General features: G+C 41.1%; 2 protein-coding genes across 2 annotated transcripts; one reads left to right on the top strand and one right to left on the bottom strand.

Annotated features, from left to right (window-relative positions):
* Window positions 1-2,622: 2,622 nt before the first annotated feature.
* Window positions 2,623-4,735, top strand: LOC308377246 (uncharacterized protein; the record flags this gene model as incomplete). The annotated part of the gene is made up of 2 exons (XM_080853830.1): window positions 2,623-3,705; window positions 4,685-4,735. The coding sequence occupies 2 exons, from the start codon at window positions 2,623-2,625 to the stop codon at window positions 4,733-4,735; spliced, it is 1,134 nt and encodes a 377-aa protein (XP_080709956.1).
* A 4,849-nt stretch (window positions 4,736-9,584) lies between these two features.
* Window positions 9,585-22,157, bottom strand: e2f1 (E2F transcription factor 1; the record flags this gene model as incomplete). The annotated part of the gene is made up of 7 exons (XM_080854520.1): window positions 9,585-9,844; window positions 10,054-10,252; window positions 10,402-10,515; window positions 18,438-18,591; window positions 20,422-20,641; window positions 21,711-21,813; window positions 21,918-22,157. 7 exons carry the CDS (start codon window positions 22,155-22,157, stop codon window positions 9,585-9,587), a joined length of 1,290 nt encoding a protein of 429 aa, XP_080710646.1.
* Window positions 22,158-23,416: the final 1,259 nt, after the last annotated feature.

The following is a 23,416-nucleotide window of genomic DNA, read 5'->3' as shown; positions in this document are numbered from 1 at the left end:
ATGAATATCTCTTTCCCCCTCAGCGCTTTCATGGCTCACTCAGAGGCCCATAGCGGGCACTGTGAGGTCACCGCCCAGGACACACTGCCACGGTGAGTAACCCATATAGGTCAAAGGCTCAGATTGCAGGTCTAGGAAGCAGAGATTGGTATTAGATTTATACAAAGATGAATGTGATAGAAATATGGTTAGCTCTGCTAACATTTGCTTTCTGGCATCTTGTGTCTTTCCCAAACCAAAAGATTGACTTCGGATCAACACACCCATAATCAAATGGGTGGAAACATCCAGAAGGGAAGTCATCTGGTTATGGAGTTTTTTAATGGCCAGAGCTTGCAAGGTTACTCCAGAGCTAAGGTGGAGAGAGACCCCTTCATGAGGATGGAGATGAACAAGTGGAGAGCAGAGATAGAGAGAAAGAGGGAGATGGGGAGAGAAAGAGTGGAGCTGGAGAGAAAAGCAAAGAAGGTAGACAGACAGGAGAAGGAATTGAAACTTATGAGAGATGCGATTCTAAGACAGGAGGAAGTGGTGAGGAAGAGAGCAGAGATGGAGATGAAGAGACAGGCGATAGAGAGAAACAGACAGGAGATTGAGAAAGTGAGAGTTGAGGCAAAGCAAAAAAGAGCGCAACAGGAAAAAAGGATAGAGCAGATGGAGAGAATGTTAGCAGAGATCGTGAGAATATGGAGGGATACGGAGCTCACAAAGGACCAAAAGAAAAGGCAGACAAAAAATGAAAAGGAACATGCATGGCTTGTGGAGAGGAGGAGTTCAGAGATGGAAAGATGGAAAGAAATGGAGAGGGAGGGACAGGCGATAGAAAGAAGAAGACAGAATATTGAGAAAGTGAGAGTGGAGACACAGCAAAAAAGTGAGGAAATAAAAATGGAAATACACAAAGAAATGGAAAAGGAGAGACATGAAGACCAGAGGCAAAACGGAAAGGAGAGACAAGAGTTCGGTGATAATGCAGGAAAAGATGAGAAGGAGAAGAAGGAGGATGTGAGAGTGATAGAGCCAAAGATGAGAGACGAAAGGAACACAGATATGGTGCGGAAAATAGAGGAGGAGACCTCCCAGCTGTGGAAGTCCATGGAACTATCCTTTGAAGACACTGAGGATGGATCAGAAGAAGACTGGAAGGAAACTGAGGAGGCCAGTGTAGACCAAGACTTGCTCTTCCTGAAGGACAATGGAAAGACTGAAATAAATAGTGGAAAAGAAAGGAGATTGCAAGAGGAGAACAGATCAAGACAGCTAGAAGTGGAGAGACAAAAGCAGGAGCAAAAAGAGGACGAAAGTAGAAAGATAGAGATTGAGGAGGAGAAAGCAAGAGAGGAGAGAAAAGTGATAGAAAGGGAGAAGATGAGAAAGACTGAAGAGGTGATGAACAGGAGGAGGGAGGATCTGTCAGGGGACAGTGATGACAGCGACGGGGCGACTGATTCCGATGACTTGTGGGAAGATGAGTTGGAAAGACAGGCGATAGAGAGAAACAGACAGGAGATTGGGAAAGTGAGAGTTGAGGCAAAGCAAAAAAGAGAGCAACAGGAAAAAAGGATAGAGCAGATGGAGAGAATGTTAGCAGAGATCGTGAGAATATGGAGGGATACGGAGCTCACAAAGGACCAAAAGAAAAGGCAGACAAAAAATGAAAAGGAACATGCATGGCTTGTGGAGAGGAGGAGTTCAGAGATGGAAAGATGGAAAGAAATGGAGAGGGAGAGACAGGCGATAGAGAGAAGAAGACAGAATATTGAGAAAGTGAGAGTGGAGACACAGCAAAAAAGACAAGATCCGGAAAGAAGGATAGAGATGGAGAGAGCTAAAGCAGAGATGGTGAGAAAGAAACAGGAGATGAAGCAAAAAAGTGAGGAAATAAAAATGGAAATACACAAAGAAATGGAGAAGGAGAGACATGAAGACCAGAGGCAAAACGGAAAGGAGAGACAAGAGGTTGGTGATAATGCAGGAAAAGACGAGAAGGAGAAGAAGGAGGATGTGAGAGTGATAGAGCCACAGATGAGAGACGAAAGGAACACAGATATGGTGCGGAAAATAGAGGAGGAGACCTCCCAGCTGTGGAAGTCCATGGAACTATCCTTTGAAGACACTGAGGATGGATCCGAAGTAGACTGGAAGGAAACTGAGGAGGCCAGTGTAGACCAAAACTTGCTCTTCCAGGAGCAAAAAGAGGACGAAAGTAGAAAGATAGAGATTGAGGAGGAGAAAGCAAGAGAGGGGGAAAGAAAAGTGATAGAAAGGGAGAAGATGAGAAAGACCGAAGAGGTGATGAACAGGAGGAGGGAGGATCTGTCAGGGGACAGTGATGACAGCGACGGGGCGACTGATTCCGATGACTTGTGGGAAGATGAGTTGGAAAGACAGGAAACAGAGAGAAAGAGAAAGGAGATTGAGAAAGTGAGAGTTGAGACAGAGCGAAAAGAAGAAGAACAGGAAAAAAGGATGGAAGAGCAGATGATAGCAGAGATGGTGAGAAAGAAAGAGGAGATGGAGAGAGCAGCACAGAAGGAGCAAAAGGAGGATGAGAGGAGAAAGATAGAGTTTGAGGAGGAGAAAGCAAGAGAGGAGGAGAGAAAAGTGAGAGGAAGGGAGGAGATGAGAAAGACTGAAGAGGTGATGAACAGGAGGGACAGTGATGACAGCGACGGGGAGACTGATTCCGATGACTTGTGGGAGGATGAGTTGGAGAGACGGGAAACAGAGAGAAAGAGAGAGAAGATGGAGGAAAAGAGGGTGAGAGAGGAGGACAGTGTAGGAAAGAAAAAAGATGGAAAACAGGGAGAGATGATAGCACAGACAGCAAACAAGACACCCAGGATGAGCAGAGAATTAGAAATCATTCAAAAGATAGAGGACGAAAGAAAGAAAAAAGAGATGGATAAAGCAGCACAGAAGGAGCAAAAGGGGGATGAGAGGAAAAAGATAGAGATAGCGGAGGAGAAAGCAAGAGAGGAGAGAAAAGTGAGAGAAAGGGAGGAGATGAGAAAGACTGAAGAGTTGATGAACAGGAGGGGGGCGGCTCTGTCAGGGGACAGTGATGACAGCGACGGGGCGACTGATTCCGATGACTTGTGGGAAGATGAGTTGGAAAGACAGGAAACAGAGAGAAAGAGAAAGGAGATTGAGAAAGTGAGAGTTGAGACAGAGCGAAAAGAAGAAGAACAGGAAAAAAGGATGGAAGAGCAGATGATAGCAGAGATGGTGAGAAAGAAAGAGGAGATGGAGAGAGCAGCACAGAAGGAGCAAAAGGAGGATGAGAGGAGAAAGATAGAGTTTGAGGAGGAGAAAGCAAGAGAGGAGGAGAGAAAAGTGAGAGGAAGGGAGGAGATGAGAAAGACTGAAGAGGTGATGAACAGGAGGGACAGTGATGACAGCGACGGGGAGACTGATTCCGATGACTTGTGGGAGGATGAGTTGGAGAGACGGGAAACAGAGAGAAAGACAGAGGAGATTGAGAAAGTGAGAGTTGAGACAGTGCGAAAAAAAGAAGAGATGCAAGAGAAGACAAAGAAAGAGTTGGAGAAGGGGAAGAAAGACAAAGTGGCAAAGAAATTGCCCCAGGCACATAACAGCGATGACATTGAAATAGAGAGCTTGAGTGATGAAGATATGTGGAAGGATGAGGAGCTCCCAATGGACGCAGAGAGAGAGAAGCAGAGGCAGATGGAGGAAAAGAGGGTGAGAGAGGAGGACAGTGTAGGAAAGAAAAAAGATGGAAAACAGGGAGAGATGATAGCACAGACAGAAAACAAGACACCCAGGATGAGCAGAGAATTAGAAATGGTTCAAAAGATAGAGGTGGAGAAAGCAGCACAGCAGGAGCAAAATGAGGACGAGAGGAGAAAGACAGAGATTGAGGAGGAGAAAGCAAGAGAGGAGGAGAAAAAAGTGAGACAAAGAGACGAGATGAGAAAGATTGCAGTGGAGATGGAAAGGAGGTGGAATGCTCTGCCAGGATACAGTGAGGACATTGACGGGGAGACTGACTCCGATGACCCCCAAAACAAACCTCAGGAAGAGGGGGAGAGAGGACACACCCAGCCTGGAAGTGCCCAAGTAAACGTAGAGCATAAAAAGAAAGGACGATCTGTGTTGAAGTGGTTGAAGAAGAGACTGAGTTTTGGGACCACAAAAGAGAAACAGGTTAGTGTGATGGACCCATTCTCACACACATCCATTTTTCCATGCGTCTATTATGTGTTGGATGCCTGCCTATGAATGTCTCTGTGTTTGTGTCTTTGTTTGACTAGATGCTTTTAGCAATTATACCTGTGTGTGTGTGTCTCCTTTTACAGTGATATGGACACACAAAGACACATATGGACAATGAAAGGGAAGGAACGGAATCACAGAGTTTCCATAAATCTGTCACATTTACATATCATCTTCCCATCTCAGTGGACAAAAAAGAAAACATTTTGGAGAAATGCACACACATGCAATACGATACCAATAAAATCTATTTTGAATTTAGAACTTTGCTCTTTATTTAGACCAAGTATTGTTTTAGGGTTTAATTATAAATTCTAGGTGTTTATGCTAACCTTTTAAGTATAGAAAAACAAAGACTATAAATACTGAACAGTTTTATTCTACACTTCTACACTAACACAAACATATCATTTCAGGTATCATAAACTGGCATTTTTCTTTGCAGAAAAAAAATTCAACAACTGTCATGAAGTTTTATGGCGGTGTGGTGTGGTAGTGGAGGAAGATGTCAGCACTGAATGACATTATACTTACCTGGAACTCATTCTTCTCAGTTCACCTGCACGTTGTTTTCAATTCACCAACATCACTTCATATGTTTACCTGCCTTACACGCCCCTTATACAAATATTGATCACCTGCCATTTATTGATCGTCTATCCTTGACCATCTCCAAAGTGTATCCAGCTGTATGTATATTTAAGAGCTTGATGCCATTATTGGCAAGATATGAATCTGAGGTCTCGAAAAGAGGACATGTCCGGGTAAAAGAGGATGTCTGCTCACCCTAACTTTACGTTGGCTAATATAGGCTACATATGCTAAGAACTAGTTAACATTAGCTTGTTATCATTGGCAGTTACTAGCTAATTTACCGTGGCATAAATGGGAGGGTGGTGCGCTTTCACGTGCCTCTTGAGGTTTGTGTTCTTCCCACCTATTTTGAAGCCACGTGGTTTCTTTTCTGTTATTGCGGTGCATTGGGATTTATTTTCTGTCAAGTTATAATTAAAGTTCAGATGTCCAGATATCTATTCTTCTTTTTTTACTCCAGTACCGAGTGCTTGAATTGAGCCATCATATAACTTTTGTTAGGGCGTCACTTGCATGTCTGGGCATCTCGGGGATTGGAGGATGGATACAGGAACCTGGCAACATTCAACCAATAATATTAAGGATGAACTGCACTAGGTTCAAAGTTCAAGTTCAAAGTACTTTATTGTCATTGCCACAAAGACAACGAGGCAGTAGGGGAAGCAACAGACTTCTTCCACAGCTAAATAATAATAAATAACAATAAATAGATTAACAAATATCATAAATTAAAACACAATTAAACTTAAATTAAACTAAGACTACAACTAAACATTTACTAACAAAACTCTATAAGTCTGGAGAGCCCCAAGCCGTTGTGTGTGTACGCGCCGCCATGGTAACGAACACTAGGTGCATGCAAGTTTCGAAATAATAATGTATTACATTTTTAATTGTCCACCAATAACATTCTCATCTCATCTCGTCAACGAAAGAGTCAGTGTGATGCAGGGGGCTTTTTTGTGAGTCCCACTAGCTTCTGCTGCGGTAGGAAGACATCCTCTGCTGGGCCTTCTTGATGGTGGAGGTGATGTTAGCTGCCCACCTTAGGTCTTGTGCATTATTGTCCTTTGGAATCTGAAAGACTCCACATTGGGGAGTCACACATGAGGGGGGTGGTTGGGGCTGAGCTCCTCGTGAAATCTGCTACCATCTCTACTGTTTTCAAGGCGTTCAGCTCCAGGTGGTTCTGGCTGCACATTTAGAAAGTTTAAGTTTCTGTCTGTAAGCCCGGATCAGATGAATAAGAGAGTGGTTGGATAGCCCCAGAGCAGCACGTGAAACTGCATGTTAAGCCATGTTAATGGTGCTGAATAGCAGTGGTCCAAAGTATTCTCCTCCCTGGTCGGGCATTTGATTAACTGTTTGTATTTGGGGAGTTTGTGATTTAGTTTGCCCTTAGTCTCCAATGACAATAACAGGAGAACACGTATTTTCTCTCCTACTCTCCACTCCTAATATCTGATCAGCGAGTTGATGTTGCAATTAGGGGTTCAGTGTCTCGCTCAAGGACACTTCGACAGGGAATCGAACTAGCATCCATATTTACGTATTTATTGTCTTCAATCCACCCATTGGCCTAGTTAATTAGCCAATTAACTAGCAGGTGAAGACAAAGGGAAAACAGAGACAGCAAGTCAACATATGCACATGTACACACAACACAAGCCAAGAATCTTTAGGTGGCGACCCCTAGAGGCCTTGAGGTCCCAAATCGTGACAGTACCTTTATAACATGATGTATTTGTGCATACGTTTTCAGGTCTACCAGGAATTCAATAGAGTGAAACCTGAAACAGGAATTCTGTGTCTCATAGCCCTCAGATTGTTGAAATCTTCAGTTCAGAGAAAGGCCTCAAGGGCCAAATTTTGGATGTTTTTTTGAGACAAACAAAGGTTTGTAAATTGAAGTGATACTACCCATCTCAGTGTACAGATCTGAGTCTGGACTGTCTGGAATAAGAATTTGTGTCAATGTTATATTATGTCTTATGTTACAAGGTTTTCTCTGCCTTCAATACAATCTAGACATCGGACATTACTGACATCAGATGCCTTGTGCTGAGAGGACTTCCAGTACTTTTTGATGATAACCCAGATGACTTCAAGGCCTGCTTTGTAAGTTATATCAAATTATAAATTTTGTTATCTTACTACACACCGTACATTAAAACATGGATGAATTAAATTACAGTAGATAAGACATTGCTGGTTCAGTTTATAACTGAAAGTGTCTAAAAACATTTTCAAATACATAATATGTTTTGTAAACGTGCATCCCGATTTGAAAACTGTCTAATCAGTTGATCATGTTACATGTTTTTCAGGTTTGATTTCTCTTTATATTCACAAATCGGCATCGAAATATGTTTGGCTTAAAAATAGATTTGTACCGTAATTTACTATAAAACCTGTAAGCCTTACACTACCATTTAAAGGTGGCTCATTTCTTACAGGTCTTGTACAACACTTTCCATTTCATTCAGCAGGTCCTGTTGAGCTTGGGGAAGAAGTAAGGTTTTAACTCTAAGAAATCACCTGGCCATGGATGTTTATTATACTTAAACACATAATGCAGTGCAGTTTAGTACCTACTTAAGAATTTAGAAGTATCCCATTGCCCATACCAAACTTAAGTTACAACGAAACACTGTTGATGTAAACACTAATGTCATCTTTAAATCACAAAAATATTCACATGCTATATGTAGCCCTTAGCCTCCACAATCCTGTAGTTACAGTCAGCTTGTCAGCTGCTCAAATGCTCAAGTTCTAAAATGAAGATCTGCAGATATCTGTCTGCCTCAACATAGTTAATGTAACATAGAAAGAATGATCAGTTAGGACGTAGACACCCATGGTCGTCCAGTCAACTTGTTGTGTTTTCATGCTGAATGTAGCCTTTAGCCTTTGCCATTTGGCCAGACTTCTGTGTTAGTCCTGCCCCTCTAAGAATATCACAGATCACAAACTTCAGACTCTAGGTTAGTCTTCAGACCACTGACACCTTGGACTAATCACTATTCAGTATCAGTAGGGAGAGCTCCAGATAATGGTTATTTACAGTCAGTGCCTCTTACAGCCAGTGCCTCTGACACCTGTTGACGCCTCTTGAGGACCTTTTGAAACCAGTTGGGCACAATGGCACTTTACAAGTTGGTCTGTTGAAAAATGTTCAGAACACTTAAAGCTGCTATGGCAAGACTTTAGAAACCAATGCAATGTTAATGTAACATATAATTTAAAGCAAACATACAATATGCATTGCATTGTTTAAAAGGACAACATTTTTGTAAATACTTTATTGACCTTACTTAATTTCAGAAAGTGAACCAGAGAGAATATCACTTAAACCCCTTAAATTGATTTGTTTTCTCACAGATATCATTTGCATAGCATTGAGAATTTAAATTAAATCCTGATTATGCTTGTCCAAACAGTGGCAAAGCTTTTGATATGGCAAGTGTCAGCTATTGGCTGATGACCACACTGACTGGTTAGTGACCACTGAACAAATTCTTGAGCTCCCCCTTAATGGTTCTAATCAGTGGTCAGTGCAAGGTGCCAGAGGCCAGTAAGTACAAACTGTGTTGTTTTAATACATTTTTATAAATCACAAATCCAAACAACCAACAAAATATTGCTGTGCCATTATTTGTAATTCCCATTATTACATAAACCATTCCCAGCCAGGAAGTTTCATGGCAATATAGTTCCTTGTGTAGTGCTATTACTTTTGGAACTTAATATAGTTCTGTGTGTAGGTCCATTACTGCAGAAAAGTTTTTACTACTGTAATCCTCGTAGTTGACTGTACTCATAATGAAATACAGGCACCAACAGAGGACGCTCAGTTTGTTAACCAAAAGAACTTCCATTTAATCAATACCCAAATGATTTGACACATGCCACTGTTACATAACGCCCTGGATGATTCATCCATTCTTTGTTGAAACATAAGGAGCGAATTGCAAAATGAAAAAGTGTTTGATCTTGATAAGAAAAAAATTGCTTTATTTAGCATATTAATCCAAATGAAGCTTTGAACACAGACGTGACCCACATTGGCAGTTGACTCCCTTCATAAACCTGCAGGATGCGACTTCCGTTGTGAGGTTTACCTGGAAGATTTACATAATATCCGACCAATGTACGGCGTGTCTCGATTTATAAGGATAATTGTGGGAGTGGCCGTTAGGCACGTTAAGTTTGATAACTGACAAAAAACCTCTATACACAAAATGTGGGTACAAGTGACAAGTTGTATGCAAACATCGATACATTTGACCCTAAAAAAGACACTATCACATAAACCTGCTCTGTAAGCGCTAAGCAAAAAATAGACCAATTCCAGTCCTTTGCTGCATTGTTTTCAACCATAACCGTATTTGCAATTACCTTTTAAGCTATTAAGAAAGATTCAGAAATCTGCTGCTGTTAAAAATTGAAATGAGCATATATTATTAAAGTGCTAGCTCAAATATTCTTTATGTAGCTGAGGTAATTTAGACTGATGATTAAATAGATCTGATAAAATAGGAAAGATATAGATTTAGTTATTGCGTTCACAAAATAGAGCTTTTGACAAATTAAAAATCCCGGAAATTTGCCCCAATTTTGAGGGCAAACTGTGTGGCACCATCTGGTAATGCATTGGCTCTCCGTAAACAGAATAAGTCTGTTTGGCCCATATTATATCAACGTTCTTGATCCATAATAGTTATGTACACATTGCCCACTCATTCGCTTTCTTAAAGCACACTCTCAAAATTCAAATGTTCACCCAATTCACCAAAGTCACAATCAAATAGTTCACTGATGCCTTCATGCTCCTCCATCCCAAAATGATAGTCTTGACTCAGAGGTGACAGATTGATGAAGCCTTCTTTGGGTATAGGAAAGCAATCCATGCCCCGGTCTAGCAGGGCGTTGGAATACTCAAGGTGTGTCAAGTCCAAGTCAGGCATATATTCTGGACTAGGCATAGGGTCTTCATTCAGAAGAGGTGGTTCTATATAGGTCAAAAACACAAACTCAGTAGGGCTCCAAGGAGAACCACACAGCTGTATTACTGACACTCATTGGGTTCCTCTGGAAGTCAGATTTACCATATCAAGCAGGACATGTGTTTTAATCTAAGTGAAGTAAACAAGTTTAAAGTGATTTTTCTTCGGTAAATAACCAACCAAATAGACAGCATGTTTAAATGGAACTTAGTACCAAATTGAGGAGAGGAAGAACCTGAGATGGATGATGTACATGAGGCTGGCTCCAGTGAAGTTGTCTGAGGAGGACAGGTCTGCTTGGAGGCCACTAGTGCTTTGCCGTCAGTCTCAGGGTTGTATACTTTGGAACTATCCTCGGGAACTAAGAACACTTCAACAGGGCCTCTGGAACTTTTCAAGGCGATCTGGTAACCCTGCAGTCATTAAGTTCCGCCTAAAGGGGTAAGTGACTCATGCAATACAAAGTAAAGATCAATGTAAAAGCCAAACAAAAACATGCTTGTGGGTGACAACTTGAACTTCAACTAGCAAGAGTGTGTGTCTCTCTTGGCCAACATCTTACCACACTAGGTTCAGAAACTTGCAGTTGGGTTTCAGGAGGTGCTTTGATAACCATGACCAGCTGGTCTGCAGGATTCACCACCATGCGTACATCTTGGCACATGACGTAGCTAAGCTTAATAATGAATTAAAGAATTCAACTTAAAGCACAGAAACTTTCATTAACATGAGTTTAGAAGGAAGTGGCAACTGGGGACAAACACTCAATGATATGGATGCAACGGTCATCACATGGTGAGGGACTGACACTCCTTACATAAAATAATAATTATAAACATGCTGTAGATGTTGCAATGTGGTGTTAGCCCATCACTATATAAAGTATTATTATATGGCAACGACAGTAAAAGCGTTCTGATTGGCTAATGGGTAGTCATGCCAGCCGCGTATTGACCTCCTCGCCGGTCTGATACCGATCCCCATAGACATGTATAGGTAGACGCCGCCTCCACTGCTTCAGCCCGTTGCCTCGGCGAAACGCGTCGCCGCCATATTGTTACAGGAGCTCTCTGACGCCAGAGGTCTGTCAAACGTGTCAAACAACCGCAAGTTGCCAGGAGCTGCGGTTTATCTGGATACAAATCACGATAACCTTTTACATTTCGCAACCAATTTCATGGAGTATTCAAGGGTTTGTGCTCTACGTGAAGTGTGAAAAAGATTTGCCTCTACATTACTTTGAATCTCGCTAGTTAAATCGCCAGTCATTCATGTGCATGGGTCTATGATAAACGCGCACCTTGCTTGCACAGCTCGTGCACTTTGAAAATACTGAGAAGATCTATAAACTATCGAAATAGTGCTTCTTTAGTTACTACGTATTGACCATCATTAAGAGAAAGAGCATACATCAAATAGTGAGAAACTGGCAGTCAGTGTGTTTTTCATAGTTTAATAGTTCCTTTTCAAGTTTTCTATTTACAATTACCATTTCTTTTCATTTACAAAATGAAAGGAGCTAATAATGCTTTAATAAACAACTTACTAACCCCGCTATCGCTCGGACGATACGTTACAGCCTCAGTCTGATATTTCCCGGCATGACCTCACTCTCGGTTATTAAGTAGATAATTCAGACCTCCGAACATTGGGGTGGCCCATTCAAATCAAAGGAACTTTTTGGAACATTCTGAGGAGCATTATAATAATTCTTTATAATGACCGCTGCAAAAAATTAATGACTGCTGCCATTGGCAACAGGTTTTGTGCCTCTAATTCACATCTTTTATGTAATTCTGCAAGTAGCGGAAATTTAACTAAAGGCAGCAAGTCATAGGTTGCGCAACACCTGAAATTTCAAAGTTCTATTTGCATGAATAATTTCTCAGCAGAAAACATCGACAAAATAATTAAAAAGAGGTATTTTGGAGGAATGCCTTTTTTATGTATTTTAGCTAGAGCTCAGCACCGGAGTAGAAGGGCCACACAAGCCTACAGGGTGAACCTCCCAAAAGAAAAACCTCTTATGAAAACATTAAACCATGTACCATGTAATAAGAAGAAACGGCACACATATTAAATACATTTTCAGATTTTCCTTTTTTTAAAGAAACTAGTTATTGCTCTGATCACTTCTACCCATACTCCACTTCCCGATCACTCAGATCTTCCAGGGGCTGTTCTTAGCCATCCTACATCCTAGCTTAAAAGGCTACGGTGAATCTACCCCTAGATTATGGAAGTTTAGCGCTCTAGACAAGACCACTACCACTGAGACAATTGTATTGTTTTGCACTATATAAATCAAATTGAATTTAATTAATATGTTGCTGATGACACCCAACTTTACCTATCCATGAAACCCGATGAAATTGTACACCCAAGATAGAAACCTGCCTGCAAGATGTAAAAAAATGTCATTTACGCATTTACAGTATTGCCAACATTGTGGTGTGCCAATCTGTACTCAATGGTTCCAAAATTAGTATTTTCCCCAGTAAATTAGTATTTTTCCTTAAGTGAAATCTGTACTGCGTTAATGGGTGCAACGGGCAAAATGTTGATATGTACTTGTAAAAGAAACAATATTTTGGCATTCAGCCTACAAACGTAGACTCATAGACTTTAAGCTCACTTTGAGAGGGTCTCTCTTTTCTTAATCACGTGAATTTGGCTGTGTCATAGTGTATTTTGGCAAACTTTTCATATTATGGTGGAAGTATCTCATATTTTATAAGTTTCTGTACACAAAATGCAACCCTTATAAAATAAAATCAAGGTGACTTTCTCAGTCAGGGTCATGCCACTGGACTGGGTCTCAAAACCCATTGACAGCAGACTATTATTCCCCTGGACTTGGGTGCTGGCTGTTTTGTGTTTGATGGCAGACATGTGTGTCTTAACATCATAGAGTCCACTATGGGCAATGCTAAATGTGGACCGACATATAGTGCAAAAGGCATGACTGGTAGACACAGGACTTCAACTAATAGAAGTGTATTCCTTGGTAGGCTATCTGGGAGAAAGTCTGATTCCTAGGAAATGGCTTCTTTTTTTTCAGCCATAATTTTAGATTGTAACGTTGCATGCTATATTCGATCACGTATAAAAAATGAGAAAGTGTTCGTCCACTAAAGATTGAGCTAAATGAAAAGACTCAGTAAGGCAAATTGAGCGAAGTAAGAAAGGAGCTCGATTATACGGAATACCGTCAAGTGGAAAGTACTGCTAGACAACGCCCAGAAGAGCAGTGACAGCAGCGGTGCTCGTGTCAGTTTGTTGCCACGGGGATGACAACAAATGCGATCTGTTCCAACTTCAGTCTTTTGCCTGAGTCTTTTCATTTAGCTCACTCTTTTGACAGAAATATACCTTGAAATTCTGCGTTGACCATTCGTATTTGTGTTTGAAAAATATATCGCTCGAGTCAAGAAAGTTTTATTCTTGATCAGTAGTTTAATATCCTTTGATTGGGGTACCATATTAAGCAGTAGTTGATTAAAAACAATCACAGAAACGTACCCAAATATGTTGGTGGTGGCCATTTGTAAACTAAAAGCAGATGCGACAAGTTAACTTTATCCATCAACGTCAAAAGTAAATACTCTTCCCGTGTCGCTGCAGCTATAATATCGACCAATCAGCTCAAGCGTATATCACGTCGGTCAAAACAAGAATGGCGCCCTCCGCGTTCGTAAGCAGGAAGCCAAATCATGACACATTTTTGCTTATTTCTGGACTTACCGCAAATATTCTATTCATTAAATAATATTGCAAGTTGACCCTAAATTCGTATGAATGAGTCATTATATTCGTATCGCCGTATTTCCACCACATTTTCGTATTAATACGGATCAATTCGTACGAGTTGGCATCACTGCATTTATATTGCCAAAATTAAAAGTCCTATCCCTCCAAGATGCAGAAAAACGAATCCACACACATGTATTACCTCACGACTAGATTACTGCAATGCTCTCCTGTCCGGATGCAGCTGCTCGTACACTCACTAGAACTAAAAAATATGAACATATCTCACCTGTACTGTACTTGCCTCTCTACATTGCAGGGATGCATGGGTTGCCAGTGTAGGTTAATGAGAAGCGGAGTGACATGAGCCCTTTTAGTATGATTGAAAACCAAACACACTGCCACTGCCTCTCAAGGGCATTGCAGTAGTTGGGGCGGGAGATATCCACGGCCTGTACCAAGTCTTGGGTTGCAAATTGATTTCTTTAAAGTTATATAGAACAAAGTTACATGACCCGGAGATATACGCAACATGGTTAGCGGTGAGAGATGAAGAGGTGTTTTTTTATGTTGATATTGTGTTGGATATTGTCTGTGTAGCACTGATACAAGAAGTCATGCAAGCAGATCATCAGACCCAAGGAGGTGATTTATATTGCAAAGAGAAGGGGCACCCTCCGTGGAGAGGTGAAGGTTATGGACGTTGTCCTTGCCATGACACACCTTGCCAGAACACCCTATGAAGTAGGATTCAAACAAAGAATGTGCTTTGCTCATTGTCAGAGAGTAATGTTCCCAAAGCCAGTGAGTGATTGCTGGCACAATGGTGGAGATATGGCTTGGAGGAAGCTGGTAGGAATGGGGTCCAGCAGACACAAGGGGAGGACAGTTTGGATAAATCGCTCTCAGTGAGAGGGGGAATAAAGGAAGTTATGCTCCATTGACTAGGGAAACAAAGAAAGGGCATGTAGTAGTACTGCTATATCTTAAGCTTCTTGGTGCCTTGGCCTCAGCCAGAGGGCTGAGTGAGGGATGTGGTGGTGTGGCACTGACCGGAGGAGACAAAGAACAACATGTAGCAGGACTGTCTATTGTACTGCTGATCTTATCATTGTAAAAAGCAGTTTTACAGCACTGGTGGCAGATGAGAAGGAGGATAGGAGTGACTGATATCCTTTGAGGTCAGTGGGATTGTTGGATTTTCGCCATTTTCTCTCAGGGGCTCTGAGATCGGTAGGCAGAGGTGTGGCCATTTTAACCTATTAATTGTATTCATAATGCTTGATGACAGGTATGGCGAGTACTTTGCACCATAATTATAAACAATGAATAACTTCAGTTTGCATGTGTTTGGATAACATAATATAAAATGTAATTCTTCATATTACATGAATATCACAGGATTCAATTATTATAATTTTAATTGTGAGAGGGGTCTTTCATGGTTTCATCCCATACTTGAGTGAGGCAAATTCAGTGATTTATTCTCAACACACACACACACACCCTCCTGTTGCCAGTGATTTATTCTCAACACACACACCCCTTTCTGTAGCCAGTGTTTATTCCCAACACTGAACATCGGGTAAACTGCAGAGATTTCTGGGCGTTCACTGGACGGAAAAAATCCCACCTTTCGTGAAGTGTTGTAACCTGGATAACTTTCCTCCTAGATGAACAGGGGCCAAATAATAACTGGCCTGGTTCCCATTACATCAACAAATAGGATTAGCCTTCAAAATGAGCAGTATGGTTGTCTGCATCAACAGGGTGTCCTGAAATGGAGTCAAATTCCCAGTCTGAATTTACTGTGCCAGTCCACCCCTGCCAGTGTCAATATCTGAGAGTGTTATTGTAACTTAGATAGCAAACATAAAGAGCTTTAAGATCTGTCAAGATCACCATGAAAAGCTTATGGTAAAAAAATCTAACGAGCCAATAACACTCTACTGAGTCTGTTTGTATATTGTCGGAATTGTTTTCTTAATCTAAGTGTTATAAGTATTTCAATTCATGATGTTACACTTTTACAACAACCAGTGCCACAGAGTGTTGTTATAACGCCAGCGCTGAGCCCTGCTCGTGACACGCCCCCTCCTGATTCAACTCACCTGTCTCAGTCACATTCCCAGTCCCCTGATTGCCTGATCACGAGCACCTGTCACTCTCTCCACAATTCCACTATATAAACTCCTCACTCCCCTCACTTTCCTGTCTGGCCGCGTCCCACAGTCATTACCGTCAACTTTTCCGGTCGCTTTGTCTCTCCTCTTTTTCTCCCTAGCTCCCGTGTTCCATTGTTCCCGGGTTTGATTTCCTGCTTGGTTGTTAACCCAGTTTGCCCTTGTTTGTTCTTTGAACAGTGAACTTCTGAGCTTTGTACTAGTGGACAATATCTTCTAAGTGTTAATTACCAATTTACTTTTGTGTTCTCCCCGTTATTTTCCCTGTGCTAACTGTTACCAATAAACTCTGGAGTCTGTGACCATGAGTTACATAAAACTATTCAGCATACCTGCTCATGACATCTTTTTTTTGAAAATGTTAACTGTTCACCAGTGATGTAATATGATGAAAGACAACAAACATGAAGGGAAGTGTTAATCTCAGTGATGCCTTTGTTGCCCAGTCATAGTGCTGCTGATGTATGGGCCACTTTGACATGATGCAATGTCTCGACCACTTTAATACGTTTCCACCATATGAGTTATAGACTGTTCGATCCACGTCTTAAAGCAACATTATGGCGTTTTGATCTGAAACTAGTGAGCTAGCTACTTAAAAAGCAAAAGCTTGCAAAAACGTTGGACCACAGAACTAGTGCAGAGTCTAGACGGATAGTAGGAAGGACAAGTGTGTTTATATGTTCCTTCACGCGACCATGTACCATCAACAGTGTTCACCAATAAAATTGCACCGCAAAACGTGGGCAACTTTTGTATAGTATTGGTTTAAAATCTATTTATTATGTCACATCTCAGCAATGCTTTAGTACAGGGGTTTTCAACCGGGGGTCCGTGGACGGCATTGCATCGATTTTTTTTTTGAATTCACTTTGATTTTTTTAACACATTTCCAGATTACTCTTGAATATCATGAAAAATATTTAAAATAAGAAAAATATGTCTAAAATAATATAAAGGAGATGCACGCTGACCGAATGTAGCCTTGCACCTATCCAGTCTATTAAGGTAGCCTGTGCTTTGCTAATGTTAATGCATTGCGTCCCTAAAGTCACGCCATGCGCATATTATTCATAACGTACCGCAAAGTTGACAAGCATCTGCAATTAAGCATAGCCTACGTGTACTTTTAAAGTTTAGTCGAAAAAGTAATACTTTTGGTGAAAGACTGAAGTTACCTACTGTCCTTAGCTAACATTTCGTTCTGACGTCAAGTTAGCTGGTCAGAAGCACCAATGAACCTGTTTTTAGTGAGAGTGACATAGATACAGGCTGCCACGATAGAGGAACAAGGACAGGCTTCCAACAATGCTACACCATCACAGGATACAGGGAATAAAAGTAAAAAAAGAAAAAGAAAATACAATGAGAAATACATTAAATTTACAGTGACGACAGACAGAGCAGGAGAGGAGGTGCCACTGTGTTTCATCTGAAGCCATGAAGCCGTCGAAACTATTGCGGCATATGGAGACGCAACACGTTTTCTCGAATGCCAAGCCTATTGGGTACATGCAACAGATGTTGCGTGATTTTCCTATGAATTGAGTTCTGAGGTGTCTTTTGCCCTTTCAAACTACCTATCTGTGTTAGAGCGTTTTTTCTACACTGGCGTACTTGAAGAATATGTACAGGGCAAGGCTTGAACCAGAGAATGATATGAGACTGTCGCCATTTCGCCACGAATAGACAGGCTGTGTGGACTTCACCATGCCCAGATATTCACTGACAGGTCTCCTCTCTCTCCACACACACACACGCACGCACAGACACGGTCCATGGGACAAAACCAGTTGAATACCCCTGCTTTAGTATATACCATCAAGCTTATTTTTAAGATGATACCGTGGTCACCAACAGTGGTCACCAATAAAAATGCACCGCAAATCGTGGCCCACTTTTGCATAGTGTTAGTTTAAAATTAATTAATTATGTCACATCTCAGCAATGCTTTAGTGAGCATGTGTCAAACTCAAGGCCCGACAAGCCATTTAATCTGGCCCGCCAGCTCCTCAGAATGTTGGAAAAAGTTCAATTGATTTGAATTAGCAACGGTGAAATTTCGTTTGGCTTGCCTAATTTTACCTCAGGATTAATAAAGTATCCATCTATCTCCTATTAATCTACTTATCAGAGCTCGGTTGCCGCGGCCGCTGGTATGTCGAACGCACCACAAATACTGCAAGAAGCACAATGCACTGTCCCCGCGTTGGTAGCATACGTCAATTTAGGCCCACAAGTGCGAGCGCTTGCCCCACTGTCTGGCCCTCAACTTTGAGCCATTTTATTTAATTTTGGCCCACTGTGTATTTCAGTTTGACACCGCTGCTTTAGTGTATGGATGACTGGATGGCACAAACCACTGAGATTACCCAAACAACTATATCAGGTCATATCCAGAGTAAGAGATGTATTCATCAGAACAGATCCAGAAGGCGGAGTTCCTAAATTGAGTGGAGTCAGATTAATTAGATCTGCATTTCAACAAGTGTAGACAGAAAGGGGTTCCTTTCAATATCTATATGTATTCACACACACACACACACACACACACACACACACACACACACACACACACACACACACACACACACACACAGACACAGACACACAGACACAGACACAGACACAGACACACACACACACACACAGACACAAAAGGATATTTCTTGTTCTGTGGGTCTTCAGTGAGCAACTGGAGCTGCAGGTCACATTTGCGAATGAGCTCATCCAATTTGCCTTCCGCCTCTGTCAGCTGTAACAACTCTTTCTGCAAGTGCTGATGCCGCACCACGGACTGCCCATCAACGCAGCTTCCTCTGCAATGCAAAGGTCTGAATTAGATGCTATATGTAAACATGAGTTTATGACACAAAAAAAAATGACATTTCCACAAATGCAAGGTGTCGTTGGCAGAAGCTACAAATCTGGCATTATTAAAAGAAAAAAAATTGGCAGACTGGCTATTGATGCAGTTAAGAGCACTGCATTGCCACTGAAAAGAAAAAGGAGTGGTTCAACATCAAGCATCTTTGGGTACTTAGAAAAGCGCTAAGTCTAAGGTAATATTATTATTATTATAATACTACTAGATTTACATCTAAGCTTCATGAAATAGGCTTGCCATTGCCTACCTATGGGTCAGTTTAGTGCCAAAACTAACACGCGCGATAAACGTCTATTCGAGCAACTTTTTGCAAGGTTTTTGCAAGCGTGAATTTTGTCTGCGCACTCAATTTTAGCAGCCGCGAGGTGAAATTCAACAACTGTGAGCGCAGAGACTGACATACTCCCTCACGAAAACTTGGTCTGCTCGCTCGAATTTATCATACGCTCTCGCGAAAACTTGATTAGCTCGCTCGAATGGATGACTTTTGGCACTGTGTGGGTGTGAACCAAAGGAGGACAACAGTATGGTACACTGCTATGTGTAAAAAACAGTATTGTGCACTGCTATGTGTGAATAATAGTATGGTGCACTGGAATAACAGAATGGTACACTGCTATGTGTGAAAAACAGTATGGTGCACTGGAATAACAGAATGGTACACTGGAATAACACTGGTGCACTGCAGGAATAACAGTATGGTACTCTGCTATGTTTGAATAACACTATGGTACACTGGAATAACAGTATGGTACACTGCTATGTTTGAATAACAGTATGGTACACTGCTATGTTTGAATAACAGTATGGTACACTGGAATAACAGTATGGTACACTGGAATAACAGTATGGTACACTGCTATGTGTGAATAACACTATGGTACACTGGAATAACAGTATGGTACACTGCTATGTGTGAATACAAGTATGGTACACTGCTATCTGTGAATAACAGTATAGTACACTGCTATGTGTGAATAACAGTATGTACACTGCTATGTGTTAATGAAAGTATGGTACACTGGAATAACAGTATTGTGCACTGGAATAACAGTATGGTGCACTGGTATGTGTGAATAACAGTATGGTACACTGGAATAACAGTATGGTGCACTGGAGGAATAACAGTATGGTGCACTGCTATGTGTGAATAACAGTATGGTGCACTGCTACTGTCTGTGTGAATAACAGTATGGGGCACTGGAATATCAGTATGGTGCACTGCTATGTGTGAATAACAGTATGGTGCACTGTAATAACAGTATGGTACACTGGAATAACAGTATGGTGTACTGCTATGTGTGAATAACAGTATGGTGCACTGTAATAACAGTATGGTACACTGGAATAACAGTATGGTGTACTGCTATGTGTGAATAACAGTATGGGGCACTGGAATATCAGTATGGTGCACTGCTATGTGTGAATAACAGTATGGTGCACTGTAATAACAGTATGGTACACTGGAATAACAGTATGGTGTACTGCTATGTGTGAATAACAGTTTGGTGCACTGCTATGTGTGAATAACAGTATGGTGCACTTCTATGTGTGAATAACAGTATGGTGCACTTCTATGTGTGAATAACAGTATGGTGCACTTCTATGTGTGAATAACAGTATGGTACACTGCTATGTGTTAACAACAGTATGGTGCACTGCATGAATAACCATACACTGAATTGCTTTGCATGCTCTGAAATGAAAATGAAATTGAAATGAAAATGTTTGATAGACTGGCAAGTAGACTGCCATGACTCACAGCCACTGGATGTGATTTTTTGACTTCTTGGAGACGAGCTGTATCCCCTCTAGAACATTGGTGATGTCATAGATGCGGCGTTTCTGTACATCCAGAACCTGTGAGGCCCAGCTGAGGTCCACAACTCCATCAGGTGATTGGGACAGCAGGTCTAGGAAGCGTTTTGTGGTGAGACTCAGGGAAGTGTCGTAGCGTGACTTCTCTGTGGTTTTCTTATAAACTGGAAAAAATGAACAGCATCTAGGATTAACTTTATAATAACCCTTGGTGTTATACAAAAGGAACCGTGCTTTACATTAAAATATGATTTAGGCCCAATAATTCAAGTGAATATGTAAATAAATGTTTATGTATTTATTTAGGTAACTGGACACTGTGCAGATGTAAGGCAAATTGGTCACATTCAGTCATGCCCTCGAATTTATGTTCATGTTATTAGCTGGAAAAACTAAGGCTTGGGAGAGAGTTCATTTCCGGTCATCACACAGGACGAATTCACCCGTCAAGCACAGTGAAACTTGGCAGGTGCTTCACTAGCCAGAGATCTTAGTTTCTCATTTGAATGGCCCAAAAAACCTTAAGGCCTGGTTATCTACCCAGTAAGTGGGTCACTTTAATACAGTCGTTTCATTATTTGAGTTGTGCGACAAGTTTACAAGTCATTTTTCCAACTGTCCTGACCAGCAGTTCTTAACATGCACTGGAAACTGGCTGATTTTGGAGTGAAGTAGCGCTTAGTATCTATTCTTAACATTTTTCATACAGTTATGTTGTACAATAAAAATCAATTGTCTGAAGTCTTTCTCTCTCACTTGTTTATTTGACTGTGTAGGCTAGGTAATCGATATTAGGCTACATTATCATTTACATTGATCTGCTTCAGTTTTAGTGGTATTATGAGGAGAGCCTTGATTTAAAGAAGCTGAAAGGGAAGGGATGAAAGAATGCATAACTTAAAATATCATTTATTTAATTAATTCTAGTTCCGTTTTCATGAAGGCATACAGAACAGGACATGTAAGAACGACCCCACTGCAAAGTAAAGGTGAAAACAAAAACTAAGCTGTTTATACCTGCCATTCTATTTAATTTTTGTGTCGCATTATTCATTGTAGTTTTTATTCACTGCTAGTTTTAGTCAATCCAAACATAAAGACTAAGTTGACCCAGCATTGGGGTGGTCCTCATTACCCAGTGAATGGGTTAAAGTAGCAACCCAGATTTTAGGATTTTCAACCCAGCATTAGAGAGTAGCCTACTACCTATTCAATACTAAAAAGTGCCCATACCTTTTGGTGGTGCTGTGATGCTGGAAGGAGCCTGACTTAAGAGCTTAGGTTTTGGACTGCTCTCATACAGATGGGCACTGTCCAGATCTAACTTTCTCTTCACCTGCAATTATTGTTCAAAATTGAGTACAAAAACATTATAAGCTGCCACAATAATAACACATACACACCTTCTAGAAAGTATTGTGCAACATAGTTGCTACGTACCGGTGGTCGACCCAGATCTGTTCTGAGACGGTCTGTATCTGTCGTCGAGGGCTGAGGCGTGGCAACAAAGAATATGTCTCCTGTGACGAGTGGAGCGACTGTGGGAACAGCGACGTTACTTGGGGTCGAAATGATCACAACTTGGTGGTTGCTCAAGTCAAACGCTCCAGAGTTTATCAGTGACTCGAAATCTGCCAGCAAATCTTCAGAGTTCTTACTCGATATAAGCTGGTCAGACATGGCTTGAACCGTATTTTGTCAAGGCAAGGCGAAAAAAAAAACACTAACCTATTAGATCTTTTTACAATGACACACCTCACAATCATTTCTTACGACCGTGGACTAAGGATGTGTCACGTTACTTGGCCTACATCTGACTCCAGCAGCGATTCGACAAGGCAGGAAAAGGGACAATAACCCTGTGATTTAAAGAACACCCTGATCTTTTATAAATTTGAAATCATGATTTAGCATCATTACGTGCATTTTATTGTGGTTTACTAATATTCCCCAGCACAATTTTAATCTGCAACAAAAGTAACTTCAAATATTGCATCGACCATAGATTGAGACGGTAACTATCAATAGTTTTCCAGCAGTACAGCGTTGAACATATTTTGACTGAGTTGATAGGATAGTCATGCATCTGATGAAGCCACCATTTCACTAAAATGAGTTGACAGTTACAATAGACACCGCTGAAAAAGCCAGTGGACAAACGTCGGATTAACTGAACTCCATCTATCTAAATCTAAATCCCGCAAACCAGAGACTAATATGGCATGCTAAAGCTTCAGACAACTGTGACACACTCGCTCAATATTTATACACATCACTACTACAACAACAAAGCAGGAAAATGCCCATTTTCAACACGAAAGTTGCTCTACCCCTGTGTGCAGCTTCCCAGAGTGCATCCAGTAAACACAATAATTCGCCTTCCTCCGGTAAATTCAAGAATTCTCTTGAATTTGCAACTCAATTTTCACATTGTTATAAATGTTGTCCCAGCTGATCTGACGCAGTAGTTTACGCGCCAAATCCTTTTTGCCGCGAAACTGGCACGTGCTTCATGCTTACAGCATGATTGGACGTCAAAATTGTATGAGGTGGGGAGAAAAGGGACACGTTCACTCTCAAGTCGTTTTGCGCCGTTTTACTACGGTTTTCGGGTTGAACGACATGTTTATTCTAAACAGTGTGCAACTGTTGTTTAGAATTGTATTCAAAATGCCTTTGCTCTAGATTACCTTAAGGAAATGCACATCTAGTAGGCCTAAGACACCATATTTTGAAATCAATGCCAAATTTAGCCATAAATGTTAAAATCCAGGGGCACGTTCAATCTGAACATTTGTGCACCGTTTTGCCACGGTTTACTGGTTAAACGACATGTTTACTTGAAACGGTGTCAAAACAACATTATGTAACAATTTTACCTCAAAATAAAAACTTCAAAATCATGTTGGTGCTACATTGACTTCTTATATGGAGAATAG

This window comes from Sprattus sprattus (assembly GCF_963457725.1).
Source record: "Sprattus sprattus genome assembly, chromosome: 16".
NCBI classification, from domain to species: domain Eukaryota; kingdom Metazoa; phylum Chordata; class Actinopteri; order Clupeiformes; family Clupeidae; genus Sprattus; species Sprattus sprattus.
The sequence above is the reverse complement of the archived record's forward strand: the minus strand, read 5'-3'. Positions and strand labels throughout refer to the sequence as shown.